At 39.7% G+C, this 19960-nt stretch overlaps 1 protein-coding gene across 1 annotated transcript in view; it reads left to right on the top strand.

Annotated features, from left to right (window-relative positions):
- Nucleotides 1-19960, top strand: part of SPON1 (spondin 1) — a 378636-nt gene that overhangs the window by 353907 nt on the left and 4769 nt on the right. Inside the window, exons 9-15 of the mRNA XM_043971364.1 lie at nucleotides 4820-4960; nucleotides 6065-6140; nucleotides 12198-12380; nucleotides 15538-15708; nucleotides 16092-16259; nucleotides 18177-18341; nucleotides 19096-19359. Of these exons, the coding sequence (XP_043827299.1) occupies nucleotides 4820-4960; nucleotides 6065-6140; nucleotides 12198-12380; nucleotides 15538-15708; nucleotides 16092-16259; nucleotides 18177-18341; nucleotides 19096-19359 (1168 nt within the window). The remainder of the gene's footprint in view (nucleotides 1-4819; nucleotides 4961-6064; nucleotides 6141-12197; nucleotides 12381-15537; nucleotides 15709-16091; nucleotides 16260-18176; nucleotides 18342-19095; nucleotides 19360-19960) is intronic.

The following is a 19960-nucleotide window of genomic DNA, read 5'->3' as shown; positions in this document are numbered from 1 at the left end:
AAATTCTGCATTCATTGATTGAGTTCAGGAAAATAAGAATGAGAAAAGGGGGCAGGAAGGAGAGAGGGAGACAGAGATCAGAATAAAGTAGAAATAATCAAATAAAGCTTCATAGGATCACAGAGAAGGACCTTATAAACTAAATCCAATCCCTTCATTTTACAGATGAGGCGGAAAGAGGTTAAGTGACTTGCCCAGACTTGCATGGCAAGTAAGTGCAAGAGGCAAGATTTAACCCCAGATTGTTCTGGCTCCAAGAATGACACTATACCACCTCACTGATTCCAACTGGGCAATAGGATCTGCGCAAATGGGAAAAAGTGGCAAGGGAAATAGCATAAGCAAAATAGCAACTTAAGTGCAGTAAAATTTCAACTTCTCTAGCCCTTTCCTCACAATGACACCTAGCGAGTTAGAAACGTGCATGGCACTTGGAAAAAACCAAGTCTGACTGAAATAAGGCATAAATTTTGGGGAAAAGGTGAAGGTATGTTGTAGAGGGTTTTTTTTTCCAAATCTTTTAGAAGCCTTTCACCTCCCACTTTCAATGTATAATTTTCCCGATTCTAGGGGTCTGGAGCCAGGTCAATAGCAAGGTGTTTAGAGTGAATATGAATCATTGAGCAAAACTTTAAGAAATGAAGCTGTAGCTGGTCCTTATATCTAAAGACTTGTGACTTGGAAGAAGTAAACAAGGATGCCTATACCTGCAGCACCCCATGCAAAACTGGGGGTGGGCAGAAAGGTATAAGGTCAAGGCTAGATAATTAACAAATTCAAAGAGAAAACTGTAACTGGGCAAGACAGGACAAGAGAAAAAGGACACTGAGAATTTAGAAATAATGGAGGTTAGGGGCAGCCAGGTGGCACAGTGGATAGAGCACCAGCCCTGGACTCAGGAGGACCTGAGTTCAAATCTGACCTCAGACACTTAACACTTACTAGCTGTGTGACCCTGGGCAAGTCACTTAACCCCAATTGCCTCACTAGAAGGAAGGAAGGAAGGAAGGAAGGAAGGAAGGAAGGAAGGAAGGAAGGAAGGAAGGAAGGAAGGAAGGAAGGAAGGAAGGAAGGAAGGAAGGAAGGAAGGAAGGAAGGAAGGAAGGATGGATGGATGGATGGATGGATGGATGGATGGATGGATGGATGGATGGATGGATGGATGGATGGATATAAACAATAGTCCTTGGGGAATACCTCCTCTCCACTCCAGGAAGGACTGGAAAATCCAGACTAATCCTTCTTGTGCCAGTGAATTTGAATTGATCCAGTCTGCCATTAAGGGGTAAGAGCCAGTCTGACTCCAGGCTCATTTTCATTTGCTTGACAGTCACAGGACAGCCCCCTTTAATGTCCCACCCATCTAGTTGTATGCACACAGCAGGTTTACTGTATCTAGGTGGGATCCTTTATTGGGGAAGAACCTAGGAGGTTGTTTTACAGGTTCTTTGCAATAAAGTTCTATTGATGATGGTAGTGACATTGTAAAATGAATATAGTATTAAAATGTGTCGATAAAACATTGTTCAAGCAAAGAAATTCAATCATCAGTTAACTGAAGTTTTCTCTTTCTTCATCCTGTAAGACCTCTGTGCAGCTTTTGACATGATAACCAGCCCTTCTCTGACTTTCCTAGATTTAGTGACACTACTGTCTGTTGGTCAGAAAGATGGAAGAAGAATCTACTCCTTCTCAATCTCCTTTCCTAAGTCGTCATCCATCTCCTGACCATTAAGTGTGTGTATGTCCCATAAGGTTCTGTTTGGGGCTCTTTGCTTTATACCCTCTTTCTAATTGATCTCATTAATTCTCATGGATTAAATTATCCTCTCATGCACATGGTTCCCAAATCTACATATTTAGTCTGCATCCTTCTACTAAATTCAAGGCCCGCACTGGCAACTGCCTGCTAGACATCTTCATTTAGGTGTTCTATCATGATCTCAAACTCAAGATTTGCAAAACGGAACTCATCTAAAGCCATCCCAATTCAGACTTCCCTCTATTCTGTTGAAAGGATCAGTATTGTTCTGTTTAACCAGGTTAGAATATCTGAGTCATTCTCACCTTTTGCTTCTCCCTAAACCATGCCCCACACCATACCTCATCAGTTGATGTTTGATGTTGTTCTACTTCCTCAGCATCCAGAGAGAGATACATCTGCTCCCTTTTTGTCATTTACACTACCTTAATTTAGACCCAGGTTACCCCTTGTCTTGACTATCATAATTATTTTCTTCATGTCTCTAGTGTTGAGCACAGTGCTTTGTATAGAGTGGGTGCTTAAGAAACGCTTGTTAGTGATTTATCTAATAAATATCTGTGAATCAAGTTGAAGCACTAGTGATAAACAGAGAATGTATGTAGGGCAGTTGCAAGAAATCCTGCTCACCTTTGGGTTGGCCTTAGAGACTCCTCTAAATCAAGGATCTCAGGTTTTTATGTATTTTGTGTTTCTGTGTTGGGCTATAAGAGTTTACATCTTCTTCTGTTTCTATTTGCTAGAGGCTAAATTGAGAAGAGGGCCGAGAGCCAGTTTTTCCTCTTCGAAGGAACAAAAGCCTAGAGGTTTCTCAGGAAGTTACTGGTGGGGATTCAGACAAGGAAGCCTGTCAGAATTTGAGAGGACAACATTGATCAAGAGAACAAATCATCTGTCTGTGAGGGAGACAGAGTGCCTGGGGGGAGGGGGTGGCAATGTCAGTCTGGGGAAAGGAAGCAAAGCCTGAATGAAAGGAAAAAAAGCTTGTTTACTCAGGCTCAGGACAGAATTGGGGGAGGGGAAGGGAAGGAGCAAGGGCAGGAAGACAAAGTCACAGAATATCAAAAAAAGATAGTCATGTTATTTAAAAACAAGACATCATCTTTGCCTTAAGCTTCAAGATTTACACAAGCACATTCTTCTCAATAACAGTGTAAAATCAGCAGTACAAGTACTGCTATTCCCATTTAACAGATGTAAATAGTGAGGTTAACCTACATGAAGTGACTTGCTTATGGTCACATAGCACAATCAAGACTTGAACCCAGGTCTCTTATATGAAGCCTTTCCTAACTCCCTGCTTCCCTTCCACCCAACTGCTAGTGTCTCCTTCATCACATGCAAGACAAGAATAGGTAGCAGTGCAAGAGAATAGACCACTATACAAGGAGGCAGGAAGACCTGAGTTCACATCCAGACACTTGTTAGCTGTGTGATGCTGGGCAAGTCATTTAATCTCTCAGCCTCACTTTCCTCATCTATAAAATGGTGATAATAAAAGCATCTACCTTCTAAGATTGTTGTAAGGATCACATAATGTAAGTAAAATGTTTTGTATACTTCAAGCACTATATAAATGCTAACTGTTATGACATTACATTTTCTTTTTATTTACTTATGTATGTGTACGGTATCCCCTGATGAAATGTAAGCTCCTTGTGGACAAGGACCATTTCATTTTTGTCTTTGTATTCCCAACACCTATCACAGTGAGCAACACATCATAGGCCTTAATAAATACTTGTTGATTCATTGATTCTTACTCTAAGACCAGGACTATTCAATTCAGTACTAATCAACAAATACTTATTAATCTAGTTCTGAAGCCATCATAATCAATATGCCTCCATCCCATCTGAAAGGCCATAGAGTAAGAATGAGGAGGGAGACGGAAAAAGAAATGAACAGGTGTTGGAAGACTGAGACAGATTGGGCATGCTGGGAATGGAGATGAGATAAAGTCCTTCCCTTAGTGAGATATGTTATCTCTCATTTGCTAATATTGTTGTTGTGGTTCTTGTTTTCCTAACCAATGAAACCATTTCTTTCCAACCTTCCCTTGGCTTCATCCCTCTTAAATCTACCTTTACCCTCATAACAACCTCTTTTCACTACATCTCGATCTGCTTTTCTAGGCCATCACTTTATGACCCTACAAGCTCAAGAGCTTGATCCCATAATTAACCAATTTGACTTGACATTGTTTTCTACCCTTAGTCTCTTGCCCCCTTGTAGTATCACTGCTCATCCCCTTCTAAACTCCAGTCCTGGCTTCCATCTGCCATCTGCCTTCTCATTACTCACTCACTTGCTTGCTCTTGAATACCCCTGGAGAAACTCATAAAACTATACTGGCCAACCACTCCAGTATCTTTACCAAGAAAATCCCAAATGGGATCATGAAGAGTCAGGCATGACTGAAACAACTGAACAACAACAACAAAAAAGGGCAAGTCACAACTTCTGTTTGACTCAATTTCCTCATATGTAAAATGGGTAGGTAACACCTACTTCCTAGGATTGCTTTGAGGATCACCTGGGAGAATATTTGATAGAAAAAATGCTTAGTACAGTTCCTGTAACATATTAAGAGCTATATAAAAACTTATTTCCTTCCCCTTCCCTATTAAAAAATCATCATTTTGATCCCTTTTCCCATTAACATTCATTTTCTATCTCTTTGGCCTTTCTTCAAAACTGAGTATTTGCATGAAGAAATGCCTGCTGGAAATATTTTTCCTTTAAAAAATTCATGAAGACACAAAGGATTCTAAGGAGAAGTGAAAGTAGCAGACAACCTTCTGGATGATGGTCTTTCATGATGCTGCCTTCTCACCCTCAGTGATAATTTTTTCCTCAGTGATGTTTCCTGGAACAAGTGTTAAAACCATTCCATTCACTTTGAGTTTGAGCCCTTTCAATGCCAGGAAGTAGCTGCCTAACTATGGTGTTATTCTCCACTTGGATCCAGTTCATATGTAAAAACCAAATGGCTTTTGCATCCTTTATCTGTTTGTGTTTACTGCTGCCTCAGTCCATGCCTTCTTGTCTTTACAGTCACCCAATAAGCCAACAATTCCTCAAGAGAAAATCCGGCCTCTGACAAGTCTAGATCACCCTCAGAGTCCTTTCTATGATCCTGAGGGAGGTTCCATCACTCAGGTAGCAAGAGTTGTCATCGAGAGAATTGCACGAAAGGTAGGGGGGTGAGCCTTCCACGGGTGGGGGCCCAGGGGATAATCTGAGCCAGCTACCCGTCACAAGAGTTGTCCTAACTCCACTCCACCCAGGAAACATTAACCCTTCTTAACATTCAAGAGTCTAAGTAGACACCAGATTCCTTCTAGTCCAGCCCTTATCTTAAAGTATGAATTTCACCCACAGTATACCTGAGAAATAGATTTCCAATCCCAAGCCAACCCATTTGATTTTCTGACAACTATAATTCTTAGGAAGGTTTTTAAATTTATTTCGACCAAAAAAAATCCTCCTGTAAATTTTACCTACTTGTTTACTTCTCTTTTCTGAGACCAAGAAAATGTCTGATATTTCTTCCATGTAATAGCCCTTCAAATAATTAAAGACAGTTACCCTCTCCTCCCTAAGTCTTCTCTTCCCCAAGCTAAATTTTAGCATTATTATTTACCTAATCCTCCAGATACATGGCATCCACTTTTCTCACCATCTTGGTTGACTTCTGAGCATATATATCATTGCCCTCCCTCCAGTGTAGTGCTCAGAAGTTGACATGGCATTCCATATATGGTCTGATCAAGGCACAAGAGGACTCTAACCTCCTTTGGTCTTAAAACAATACTTCTATATATCTCCATTAAAAATTGATGTTCACTAGGCTGGCAACAAGAACAGGGGTTCCTGGTTCACTCTAGTAAAATGCCAACCAGAAATCATACTATCAAAATCATAAAAGATGAGAGGTCATATTTTGTAGGAACATGATTCCCAATCCTTAGTATATGAATCATTTAATAGGATCCCCAAAAAGCAACTTGATTCCCATCTATCTGGAACCAGAGATGCCAATGGCACTGAAAACCAGATGGTTTCTCCCTAGTCTGTCCCCTCCCACCCCCATGCTAAATCACAGACACAAAGTTTTCTTGCTTTTCGTTTCCTCTCAGAATCTGGTTTTATCTCATTTATGGATGTCTTAAGCCTTTACAAGGGTATATGAATTGAGGCACAAAATATTTTGTTCCAAGTGCTATCTGTTAATTTATCTTTCAAACAAATACATGCCTTTCTTTAATTTACACTTTCAAAACAAAACTTTCTCTGCAGGGGGAACAGTGCAACATCGTGCCTGATAATATCGATGATATTGTGGCTGATCTGGCTCCAGAAGAGAAAGATGAAGGTATTTCTGATTGTTTTTATAGTTTAATTACATTTTTGTTACATAGGCATTCAGTTCATTTCACCCTCCAGTGTATCTTAGATATATCATCTTTGTGATGATATAGCCAAACTAGGATGTGTTTCTAATACTAAGAGTTATAGATAGACTGGAACCAATGAAAATTAGATATATTGAAGATGTAGGAGTGAGATATGGGATGATTAGGGGAGAAAAGTCCTACAAGAAGCCTTAGGATCATGAGATCATAGATCTAGAGTCAGAAGGGACCTTGGGGCAATATGGGTCTAATCCTTTTATTTTACAAGTGAAGTGACTTGGTCAGGGTCTCAAAAGTAGTAGCTATCAGAGGTGAGATTTGAACCCAAGTCCTCTAACACCAGAGCTTATTCCATTGTACCACACTGTTGCCCAGACAGGAGGAAATCGCATCAAGGATGTTAATGGAAAATTGCTTTGGTAAGGAGTCACACTTCTTTCTCTGAGCCAGGAGGGAAAGAAGTAAGGATAGATGAGGACAAAGATGATTTGTAATGAGGAGGAAGAGTGTGGAGGGTGCTCAGGTTGAATGATATGAAGCAAAATCTTCTATTGAGAGAGGTGGGTGTTTAGGAGTGTAAAACTGCAAATCAGTGGCAAAAAAGACAGTATTGCAACAATTAGCATTTAAAAAATCATTTTAAGGAGGTCTTCATTAGGTATCAACTGGTTCACTGAGTTATTCATTCAAAAGGTGCTAACTGAAAACCTACTAAATATAAGACCTAATTCTGGATGCTATAATACATACAAATATGTTCAGATGAAATTAAATACATACACACATACATAAATGTTTTTATATATACATATATATATATATGTGTGTGTGTATATATATATATATATATATATATTTTCAGAAATTTCAAGTAAAAATCTTCTAGTGACAAGCCCCTGAAGGCAAGGACATCTTTGTATGTTTTATAGCACTGAGAATTACATCTTGTATTTAGTAGGTTTTCAATTAGCATCTGTTGAATGAATAAATCAATGAACCAGTTAATTTCTAATCAAAAGTTCCTTAAAAATATTTTAAATTTTAATTGTTGTAATCTATAGCTATATACCTTTCTCTATCAGAGTTTCCTCCTTTAATCTTTCATTCATGTATCTTTATCAGTTTTCATTAGTTCCTTCCCATATGGCTACAAGTGTGTTTAGTTCTTCCTAGCCTATATAAATGTTCCTTCAGCTGTACTCTTCCATCAAGAAATCATACCATCTCCCTTCCTTTTAAGCCAAATTTCTAGTGACTTACACTTGATGCCTCACTACCCACTCACTCCTTAACAAAGCACAAAACATATTTGGGAGACAGAATAGTACAATGTGTCTGTGGTGCATGGAGGGGGGCAATATGAGATAAGACTGCAAATGCAGAGAGGTGTCAAATTGTAGAGGGTCATGAATGTCAGCCAAAGCAGTTAAGATTTTACTCTATAGGTAAGAAGGTGTCATGAACAATTTTTGAGCAGAGAAGTGATGTGAAAAGATTTGTGTTTAAGGAAGATCAATCAGTCTGGCAGGTGAGCTGAAGATGGACCAGAGAGAGAAAGAGCAAGTGAAGAGACCTATTAGAAAATTATTGCTTAGTCCAGGCATTTTGTGATGAGAACCTGTATAAGTTATTAACCATGGAAATAAAAAAGTATTTCTAGGTGCAGAGATATTATACAGAGAGGTATAATTTTGTGAGTTGGAAACTTATCAGATTGATGAGAAATAAAAAAGGAATAGTCTAAGATAACATCAAATTTTGGAACTTGAGAGACAGAGTGCTTGATAGTGCCACACAGAAATAATTACAATTGAGAGAACCAAGTTGGGGGTAGGGGAAAATAGTAATAATGTTTTTTTGACGTGCTTAATTTAATATGCTGGTAGGACATTGAAGTGGATATGCTATCCAGATGCTTGGGGGGATAGTAATGTCAGAACCTGAAGTGATAGATTTAGGAGTCATCTGGCTAGAGGTGGTAGTTGAAGATATGGTACTAACTAAAACTGCAAAGAGAGAGAAATAGGGAAAAAAGAAAATCAAGTACAGAGCTTTGGAGAATACTCATCTAGGATTCAGGAAAATAAAGAGTTAGCATGCCAAAAAATGAAGAATTTTAAAAGGGTAAGCTCTGCAACCAAGAAAGGAAACAGTATTCATTCAAGGAAAAGGTTCAGTGGTGCCAAATGCTACAGAGAAATCAAAGAAGATGAAAAGCAATAAAAGGCCATTTAATTTGGTGATTAGGAGGTAATTAGTACTCTTTGAAAGAGCAGTTTTATGGAGTCCTGAAAGAAAAAAAACAGGTGGCAAGAGGCTGAAGGGAGAATAGTTTTTAAGGAAGTAGAGACATTAGATGTAGACAACTTCAGATGTAGACAGCTTTTTGACAAAATATTCCTTTGGCTTCTATGACTTTCTACTATCCTGGATCTCCTTCTCCAGTCCCCACTCTTTCTTTTTGCTGGTTCAAGGAAGGAAGGAAACAAGCATTTATGAAGTGTTTATATACCAGGCACTTCACTAAGCACTTTACAAATATTATCATATTTGATCCTCACAACAACCCTGGGAGGTGGATACTATTATTATCCCAATTTTAGAGATAGAGATATTGAGGCAAACAGAAGTTAAGTGACTTGCCCAGCATCACACAGCTCATAAGTATCTAAGGCAGAATCTAAACTCAAGTTTTCCTGACTCCAGGCCCAGCATTCTATCCACTGTGCCACATAGTTACCTCATCCCTGTCCCTTAAATGTTTACTGATGCTCCATCTTGTCTTCTTTTATTCTTGCTCTCTCCTTTGTGGGCCATTAGGAAAGCCATTGAATGCAATATTAGATTGTGAGTTCCTTGAGGGTAGGAATTATATTTTGTCTCTTTTCATATCTCCAGTGAGTAGTACAGTATTTGGCATATAGTAAATACTTAATAAATGCTTATTGTCTGACTGGCATCCTTAGAGTGACATGATCAGAACTGTGCTTTAGGAAAAATTAATCTGGCCATGAATCGATTTGGAGAGAAAAGAGCCCAGAAAAAGAAAACAGGAAACTGTTATAATAGTCAAAGGGAATCAGTAATGAGCTGTTGGACCAGGATGGTATCAGCAGGAATGGAAGATTCAATATATCAAGCATTTCATAAGTGTCAACTATATTCAAGGCATGTTTTTTGATTCTGAGGATACACAATAAAAATGACAATTATAATCCTTACATCTAACTAGATATTATAGGATATCTACATATTCGACAACTCAGTAGGCATTTATTTGGTGTTTATTATGGGCTAGGCACTAGATATACCTAGGAAAAAATGGAAACAGTTCTTTCCTTCAAGAAGCTTAAATTCAAGTGTGTGTGTGTGTGTGTGTGTGTGTGTGTGTGTGTGCGTATGTGGGAGAGCAGCAACATGGACACACATAAGTAAATGCTTCACATACACACACACATTTGAGAAGGGGGCATCACTAACAGCTAGGTGGCACAGTGAATAGAGTGCTGGGCCTGGAGTCAAGAAGACCTAGGTTCAAATCTAGCCTTAGACACTTACTAGCTGTGTGACTCTGGGCAAGTCACTTAACCCTGTTTGCCTCAGTTTCCTCATCTGTAAAATGAGCTGGAGAAGGAAATGGCAAACCACTCCAGTATCTTTACCAAGAAAACCTCCAGTGAGGTCATGAAGAGGCAAACATGACTGAAAAATGACTAAACAGCAATTTTACTAACAATTGACTTGTGAGTTGTATCTACAAGGTAGAGTATAGAGAGCAAAACAAAGTAACCTAAAAATATTCAAGGAGTACAAGAATACTTTTATTTGGGGGAGGGCTCAGGGAAGGCTTCAAAGTGGAGGTGTCGCTGCATGGTGGTAACTAGAGTGATGAAATAATGAGATTTAGTAGATACTCAAAGACCCACCTGGAGATTAATCTAGACTGATTGAATCAAGTGAGAGTGATTAATTGCTGATTAGCCTACTTCAAGTTAACTGGATTGTAATCATACCTTGAGAACACCTTCAGAACCAATGGATTTGGATGATGCCAACCAATCAGCTTGAAGCAGTGTGTAAGGACCGCCTCTGTTCCAACCTATAAAAAGCTTCCACAATCAGTTTGCTGGAGAGAGTTCGTGATTGAAGCGACTTGTGGCAGAGGACTTGAGGAAGAACCAGACCAGGCTGGAACTCTAGGCTAAATAGGCTTTTTTCTTAACTTTCTGAACTCCATGGGAATATCTGTATGCTTTAATAAATGTTTAATGCCCAAGGACTGGTGCTAAAGCTTCTAATTTAAGGCGACCACAATTTAGATTTTAAACATCACATTAGTAAAATGACAGAAGCAAATGAGATCACTGAGGGAGAGTATGGAGGTAGAAGGTCTGAGAGCCAACCTTGTGCAAACCAACAAAGCAGCATGAAGAGTCAGGACCCAGACAATTAGGTCAGTATCGCATTCCATGCAGACTCTGAGCCCCTGGGCTAATAGACTTTGTCCAAATGACAGATTATGGCACCTGAGAAATCAAGTTGCATTTATATCTAAGTGGCCCAGTGGATAGAGGACTGAGCCTGGAGTCAGGAAAATCCAAGTTCAAATCTAACTTCAGACACTTACTGTGACCTTGGGCAAGTAACTTAATCTCTGCTTGCCTCGGTTTCCTCATCTCTAAAATGGGGGTAATAGTGGCACCTACCTCTCCAGGATGTTGTGAGAACAAAATGACATAATTTTTGTAAAGCAATTAGCATGATGGCTGGGACACAGTAGGCATTATATAATGTTAGGAATAAAAACATATTAAAATAATAACTAAGTTGTCTTCTTAGGATATGGATGTTTAAGTATTTGGTTTGTATATCTTATAATTAGGACCAAAAATATCTGAGTTATTTGAAGTCATTGCCTCATTTAAAAGACATGGAAAAAAATTTTTTTAAAAGACACTGATACTCTCCCTACAAGAAGTCCCCCTCCTCACCAACCTTCTTCCTAGCTTCTTTTCAGAATCCAGCTACTGTTTATAGGACATTATTTTAATGCTTCAAGTATTCTTAATTTTACCAGTGTAGACACTCCTTTCACTAGTGCAGACTGCAACCCTTATGACTGGAAAATTTTCCCCACCATATTCAACCTTGAGAAGCAGTGCTATATAGTAAGCAGAGTGCTAGATCAGGAGTCAGGAAATCCTGGGTTCAAATTCTGGTTCAGGCACATACTAACTGTATGACCCTGGGCAAGTCACATAACTTTTCTGAGCCTCATGTCTAAAATAAGGATAATAATATCTCCTAACTTACAGGGTTGATGCAAGGGGCAAATGAGATAACATATAAAGGGCTTTGTAAATTTTAAAGTGAGGGAGGATGATGATGTTGATGGCATGATGTACCTCTATAATACATACAACCCATCTCTGGGCCTGTGCTAAAAGGTTGTGCAGCTTGGTGTGACCTGTGTGCCACTAACCATCTTCAAGAACTTAGGGTCATAGGGGCAGCTAGGTGGCACAGTGGAATAAAGCACTGGCCCTGGATTCAGGAGGACCTGAGTTCAAATCCAGCTTCAGACACTTGACACGTACTAGCTGTGTGACCCTGGGCAAGTCACTTAACCACAATTGCCTCACAAAAAAAAAAGAAGACGAACTTAGGGTCACATTCAAACAATCTCAATGAAACACCTGGGTTGAACATAGGTGGAAATGTGGGAGGCCTATTAGTAGAGAACTCCTAAATGAGGTACTCTTTATGATGTAAGATCACATGTAGAAAAGAACCTAAAGTATTTCCCTTTCAAAAAGCCCAGAATAACCATGAACAGGACCATGGGTGCTGAAGAAAATACGAGAAAGAAACGTATAACCTTATCGCCATGGTCACACATAGAAAGTAGGCCTTATTTCCATATCAGCCTCTGTGCCCCTGGGATAATGCATCCACAAAACCTTTTCTTACCAATGAAGAAAAAAAAGAAATTTAACAGGATTAAATCTTCTTTTCAGATGATACCCCTGAGACCTGCATCTATTCCAATTGGTCCCCATGGTCAGCCTGCAGTTCATCTACATGTGACAAAGGCAAGAGGATGCGACAACGCATGCTGAAAGCTCAACTTGACCTCAGTGTCCCATGCCCTGACACGCAAGACTTCCAGCCATGCATGGGTCCTGGCTGCAGTGATGAAGGTAAGGATTTGGTCAACAAAGGAGATATAACTGACAAACTTGAGGCCATTCAAAGCTGAGCAAACAAGCAAAAGTGATGGTAGCCAATGGAGTAGAATTTAAAATAGGTTTATTGGGTGCTATGTATCCTTTTTTGATATTCTTTGTTGCTCGATCTTTAAATGTAGTGTCTTCTCCTGTGTAGTCAGTTCTCCCACTTGGGTAATATTGTATTTTCACAGAAAGCTTCAAATATTGACTGTTGTCAAATCCCATGGCCAATACTCTTCTTGAGACAGACCAACAGCACCTAAACCTTCCCTAGGACCCCTTTTTACTTCCTCCATGGCATGACCTATTCTTAATTAGACCCACACTTTTAATGATCATTTCTTCCTTTTCTAAGTACTCAAAAACCATCCCTTTAATAATCACTTCCAAAATTTTGCCAGGAAAAAAAAGCCAAGCCCACTGGTGAGTAATTTTGTTTGTATTCATAAATATTTAATTATCACTAAAGTGGCCGTGATTCTCTATGTCATGGACATTTAACTCAGTTGAGGTTTGTGACTTAGTGTATTTCTTATTCCACCCACTGAGTATATACCAGGAAAGAACAAGTAGTGATGACAGCAATGAGATCAAAGTAGGCTTTACTTTGTTTATCTGAGGTTAAGTTGGGGAACCTCACCCCCTGCTGCAATCCAGCTGTGGAATAGGTATCTCATCCTCACCACTACAGAAGAGCAGGAAGAATATCTCTGGGTGTTTCCGGGGGGCATTTTTCTGTATCTAAACACAGCAACACCTCATGCTTCCTGAACATGAAGAACAAGGCTCCAGCTTGAGTGAGCCCCATTATCATTTGGGCTTCTTTTTAATATGAATATTTCAAGCTGTCATCTTCTCCTGTCTCCACCTCCTAACCCAAATTCATGAAACTAAACTCATAACGGGCTTATGTATAGTAAATGATCTTTCAGATGGGGAGATTTGGGGTCATCCTGACCAAATGATCTTGAAAATTTACTGTTTCTACCTAAGCTAATTTACTTCCTCAGTGTCATACCAATCAAACTACTCAATAATTATTTTATAGAGCTAGAAAAAATAATGACAAAATTTATCTGGAAAAACAAAAGGTCAATAATTTCAAAGGAATCAATGAAAAAAATGTGAAGGAAGGTAGCCTAGGTGTACCAGATTTTAAACTGTATTACAAAGCAGTAATGGTCAAAATTATCTGCACTGGTTAAGAAATAAAGTGCTAGATCAGTGGAATAGATCAGGTACATAGTATACAGTAGTAAATGACCATAGTAATCTACTCTTTGACAAACCCAAAGATCCAGACTTCTAGGACAAGGACTCATCATTGACAAAAATTCCTGGGAAAATTGGAAAGAAGTTTGATAGAAACTAGGGATAGATAAACATCTCACCAATATCAAGATAAGGTCAAATGTATAAATAGTTTAGAAATAAAGAGTAATATCATAAATAAATTAAGGGAGCATGGAACAATGTGCCTGTCAGATCTATGGATAAGGGAAGAGTTTCTGACCAAACAAGATATATAGAGGATCACAGGAAATAAAATAGATAATTTTGATTCTCTCTCTCTATATAAATCAAAAAGGGCTTGTAGAAACAAACTAATGTAGCCAAAATTAGAAGGAAAATAGGAAACTGTAGTAAAAAAAAATTTACAGCACATTTCTCTGATAAAAGTCTCATTTCTCAAACATATATGGAGTTGAGTCATATTTGTAAAAATAAGATCCATCCCCCACTTAATAAATGCTCAAAAGATATGAACAAGTAGTTTTCAGAAGAAGAAGAAATAGTCACATGAAAAAATGCTCTAAATCACTACTTATTAGAGAAAGGCAAAATTAAAACCTCATCTATCAGATTGACTAACATGACAGATGAGGGAAATGGCAAGTGCTGGAAGAGATTTAGAAAAAATAGGGACACATACAATGTGGGTAGCAAAGAATTGGAACCCTTTATTATTCTGTCTGTGTTTTCGGTTGTTTCAGTTGCGTCCAACTCTTTGTGACCCCATTTAGGATTTTCAGGACAAAGATACTGGAGTGGTTAGACATTTCTTCTCTAGCTCATTTTACAGATGAGGAAGAAACTGAGGCAAACAGGGTTAAGTGACTTGTCCAGGGTCACACAGCTAGTAAATGTCTGAGACCACATTTGAACTCGGGATGATGAGTCTTCCTGACTTTAGGCCCAGTACTCTATGAAGTATGGCGCCACCTAGCTGTCATGGGGGTTTTTGGGGTTTTGTTTTTCACAACATGGCTAATATGGATATATGTTTGGCATGACTTCATGAGTTAAAAAAGAGGAAGTTTGTTTCTAGTGATCTTATGTCATGCTTTTAAGTGGACATCTAATGCACAAAATTTTGTAGTCCCAAAACTGAACCATGGAACAATCATGGTTTTTCTCTTGCATCCTCCTTTGACCATTGAACCATTGCTTCCCAAAGGACCAGGAGCACAAGAGGAATAGTTAAGAGAAAAAGGATCATGATCATTGAAGAGTATATCACGTTAATAAGTTGTACCCAAACTTGCCCTGCTGTAGCAGGATACAGGGTACCTTAGAAAAATGTGTGTTTCTTCAGCAGTAGGGATAAATCAATCTCTCTCTCTCTCTCTCTCTCCCCACCTCTCTCCCCCTCTCCCTCCTCCCATTCCCAACCCAAGAGTAATATGTTTCACATATCTGTCTGTCCATCTGTCTGTCTATCTATAATGATTAGATAGGGATAGGGTCTGGACTTGTGATTTCATTGATATAAGGAATTCCCAACTAAGGAAACTATCACTACCAATTCAGGTTGGCACCTTCTCTGGCAACTTAAGGTTTTAGAGAGTTGCCTAGGGCATTGAGTGAGAGGTTAAGGTCTTCATTACTCCCAGGTTGGCTATCCACTACATGACATTGCCTCTGTATTCTGGTTATGATTATTATTTGTCTACCCTTGACTTTGAGTTTTTCTTTTGCTTTATTTCTTTGATATTCCTGTTTTTCTTGCTTTGGACTTTACAGAGCAACTCGTGATTTCATCTATCCTGTAGCACCTCATTTAGACAAAAGAAGGATGACTGGGAGACCCATAGCCCTAGCTGAAATCTTTGCCTTTCTGTTATAGATGGTTCCACCTGCACCATGTCAGAATGGATCACCTGGTCACCATGTAGCATCTCCTGTGGCATTGGGATGCGTTCCCGCGAGAGATACGTGAAACAGTTCCCTGAGGATGGGTCTGTATGCACTGTGCCCACCGAGGAAACGGAAAAGTGTACTGTCAATGAGGAGTGCTGTGAGTGCAAGGCTGAAGGCGTCTGTCTCTGTATTGTGACAGATATCTTAAGGCAGGGTTTCTGAACCTTTTTGTGTGTCATAGACCTTTCTTAGCAGTCTGGTGAGGCCTATGGAATCTTATCACAATAATATTTGTTGCCTACATTCATGATGGAAGGAGATGCTAAATATCAGTTAGAGGTTAGGGATAATAGAAATGTACATTTTTTGTCTCATCTAAGTTCACAGACTCCATGAATTCTTATCCATGAGTTTCTTGGGGATGATGGGGAGGGGTCCTGTGGGCCTCAGGTTAAGAACCCCTGCCTTAAGGACTTCTAAACCAGATCTATTCTCTAAGTCTTCCTCATCTCTCTCTTTCTTTCTGATGAAACTGACTAGCTCCCAGCAGCTGCCTTACAACTGAATGGGGAGAGTGGGATGAATGCAGCGCCACCTGTGGGATGGGCATGAGAAAACGACACCGCATGATCAAGATGAGCCCAGCAGATGGCTCCATGTGCAAGGCAGAAACCAGCGAGGTGGAGAAGTGCATGATGCCAGAGTGCCGTGAGTCATTAGCCCCCATTGAGAGCCAGCAAGGTCCTTGGCCCTTCTGCACATGTTGCATCAGCCAAAGGCATCCCTTGGTCCAGCCTTCCTCTCCAATTATGGAGCCTGAGCCAATGCTAAAGGATTCTACTGCCAAGAAGTCCTTGCAAAGTGAAGCTAGTGGCTTGGGGCTCCAGGAGGCAGGCAGATGGGCAGTATCCAGGAATATGGGATTCTTGCAATAGAGTTTGCCTCCTGTCTTAGGGGACAAAATTTTAGGCTAAACCATTTCTGCCAGCACCTAAATGCATTCTTGGAAGTAACTAATTGAATAAAATAAAGTAGTAAAAATAACATTTTTGAGATGGGAAAGATTTAGGTTCAAATCCTGGCTACTACCTCTGTCACCTCTGAAAAGTTGCTTAACTTCCCTGGGTCTCAGTTTCCTGAGGTGTAAAATGTGTGGGTCAGATTATGTGAGCTCTAAGGTTCTCTCCAGCTCGTGTCTACAATCATAAAAGATTGTATAGTCCAATGCTCCCCAATATTTTTGAATATGAAGATCCCTAACACTAAAAAATTGGACATATGCCCCATGATGTTATTTGTGCTAAGACCTAGTCATTGGAAAAAAAAAGTGTGACAAAAACTATAACTTAGCTAACATTTTAAAATTAATTTATATTTTATCAATCCTAATAGCAACTATATACATTTGAAAAGTATTACTATAAATGTGTGAGAAATTTATGTGGCCTACAGAAAGTATGTTTGCTTATTTTTTATACTGTCATCTAAAGAGGTAGCTGCTTGATTTGTAAAATAAGGCAATTTTGATCAAAATCAATCAGAAAGTGTGAATTAAGCAGACACTATGCCAGGCACAGTACCCTCTCAGGGGCAGCTAGGTGGCACAGTGGATAAAGCACTGGCTCTGGATTCAGGAGGACCTGAGTTCAAATCCAGCCTCAGACACTTGACACTTAGTAGCTGTGTGACCCTGGGCAAGTCACTTAACCCCAATTGCCTCACTAAAAAATTTTTTAAAAAATTTAAAAAAGGAAAGAAAAGAAACTCCTCTCACAATACACGTTGGACCTTCTCTGAAATTTATAGTCTTTGATAGTTATATAGGACACAGAGTTTAACTGACTTGCCTTGGAGCTGTCTCTTAGAATTAGACTTGGGACCTGTAAAGCCAAAAAGGAAACAGTTCTTGCCTTCCAAGAATCTTAAAAGATATTTGGGGAAACAACACATACAAATACAATTATATGCAAAAAAAAATCTAGTATCTAAAGCTAAACATATACACAAATATGTGATATATAGTCCCAACCTAAGAATTGAAAAGGACTTTAGGGGCTACCTAGTCCAAACCAGAGTGGAACAAGAATCCCTCTACAATATATCTGATGCCTGGTCTTCTAGGCTTCACTGAGATTATGGGCACCACCTTTATTCCATAGATAAGGAAGCCGAGGGTCCAGGCGACTGAAGTAACTTGACTGAGACCACACTTCTAGTGAGTCACTGGATGGAGATTTGAACCCAGGTTCTATGCCTGCAAATTCAGTGCCTCTGTATCTATTTAGCAGTTCCCTCCTGAATGTCCTATTGCAGCACTGTCTTCCCTCAACTTTTACAGGTGCTAATGGCACATTTCTAGCTACCTGATAGAATAGGATGGGATGGGATAAAGATGAAGGAGATGCTTCCCCTAACAGTCAGTATGGGAGTAACATATTGTGCACCTTATTCCACAATGTCAAGTCTTGATCAAATACACCACCATATGGCCCAATACCATGGTCATTTGATTTCATTAAACACCCTGATAGACACTTGTCTATACATAAGTCAGAACCTAAGGATCAGGGAAAGCTCCACCAAAGGGGGCTTATTCTTATTTCTAACAATTGACTCTTGGGCTAGATACCATCCCTTGCTTGCTATCTGCATGGTCGGAATGGAGTGACTGCAGTGTGACCTGTGGGAAGGGAATGAGGACCCGCCAGAGAATGTTGAAATCTCTTGCTGAGCTTGGAGACTGTAACGAAGAGCTGGAGCAGGTGGAGAAGTGCATGCTGCCTGAGTGCCGTAAGTGCAGGGAACCCAGTTTCTGGGTCATGGCCCCATGTCCCTCTCTGGTTTCTCTCCCTCTTCCCCCTTCTCTTCTCCATCTTCACTACTTCCCCTCTCATCTGAGTACAGTTCTTAGGATAGAGCTGCTTTCTGGGAAATTTAACCCACTAACCTTTAAAGTAGATACAAGATTTAAAAGTGTTTCCAAAAAATACAACCAATCCTTAATTGTGTGAAGATTGAATACTCCATTCAGTGACATCACCTTTCTGATGTCGTTGGTCTTCAAGAACAAAGGAGGAGCAACAACAACAACAAAGATTGAATACAAAACTGGTAGATTTTCCTGACTTCCTGTTCCGTTAAATTCCTCTGGCTGTAGCTCTAACCCTGACCCAGCCAACACACACACACACACACACACACACACACACACACACTCACTCACTTCTATAAACATAAATTGGGTAGCTGAATCAGAAATCTAAAACTCAGTTGTCATAATTAATCAGCAAGCAATTATTAAGCATCTATATGCCAGGAACCAAATGTACTCTACTATATTTTGAAGATAACTAAAAGGCCATATACTTCATCAGGCATATTCTCAGAAAGATAATGTCAGCTTCTGACTTTGGTGACTAAAAAGTACCTTCTGGACACTAAGCATACCACACTTGACTGATTCCTTGGGATTCACTAATGGAATTTACCAGGAATAATAAAGGGTCAATCTCCACTGATGACTCTCATTTTCCTCCCTTGCCAGCCATTGACTGTGAGCTCACCGAATGGTCCCAGTGGTCTGAATGTAACAAGTCTTGTGGGAAAGGCCATATGATCAGGACCCGGATGATCAAGATGGAGCCACAGTTTGGAGGAGCTCCCTGTCCAGAAACTGTGCAACGGAAAAAATGCCGAATTAGGAAATGCCTCCGAAACCCATTGATCCAGAAAATGCGCTGGAGAGAGGTCCGTGAAAACAGAAGGAGTGAACCCCTGAAAGAAGAGTCTGATGGTGAGCAGTATCCAGGTACGTTTCTTCATTGACAGGGCCAGGCTAGGGGCTTGCCTGAGAAGAGAAGCATAGTCTTCTCAGAGAAGATTTTCTTAGGAAAGGGAGTTCCCTTTGATACAGAAGATTTTATGACTTATCAATCAATCAACAAGTATTTGTTAGGTGCCTTCTAGGCACCCACCTTACATTGTACTAAGCATTGGGAATATGAAATTTAAAAAGAAGAGGACAGTGAATAAAGCCCCAGCCCTGGATTCAGGAGGACCTGAGCTCAGATCTGGCCTCAGACACTTGACATTTACTATATATGTGACCCTGGGCAAGTCACTTAACCTTCAATGCCCTGCAGTACCCCCCCCAAAAAAAAAAGAAGAAGAAAAAGCCCCTTCTCTCAAGGAGCTTACATTCTATTGAGATACCATCCATTTGTGTAAATATATACAAAATAGATACAGCTGGAGGAATCATTGAAAGGCTTCATATAGAAAACTGACAATTTTAAGAGGAGGAAATGAGATGCTGTATAAAGAATAACATGTTGGGGGCAGCTAGGTGGCACAGTGGATAAAGCACCGGCCCTGGATTCAGGAGGACCCAAGTTCAAATTTGACCTCAG

Source organism: Dromiciops gliroides, chromosome 6, assembly GCF_019393635.1.
Source record: "Dromiciops gliroides isolate mDroGli1 chromosome 6, mDroGli1.pri, whole genome shotgun sequence".
Lineage (NCBI taxonomy): Eukaryota > Metazoa > Chordata > Mammalia > Microbiotheria > Microbiotheriidae > Dromiciops > Dromiciops gliroides.
This window is presented reverse-complemented; position numbering and strand designations above follow the sequence as displayed.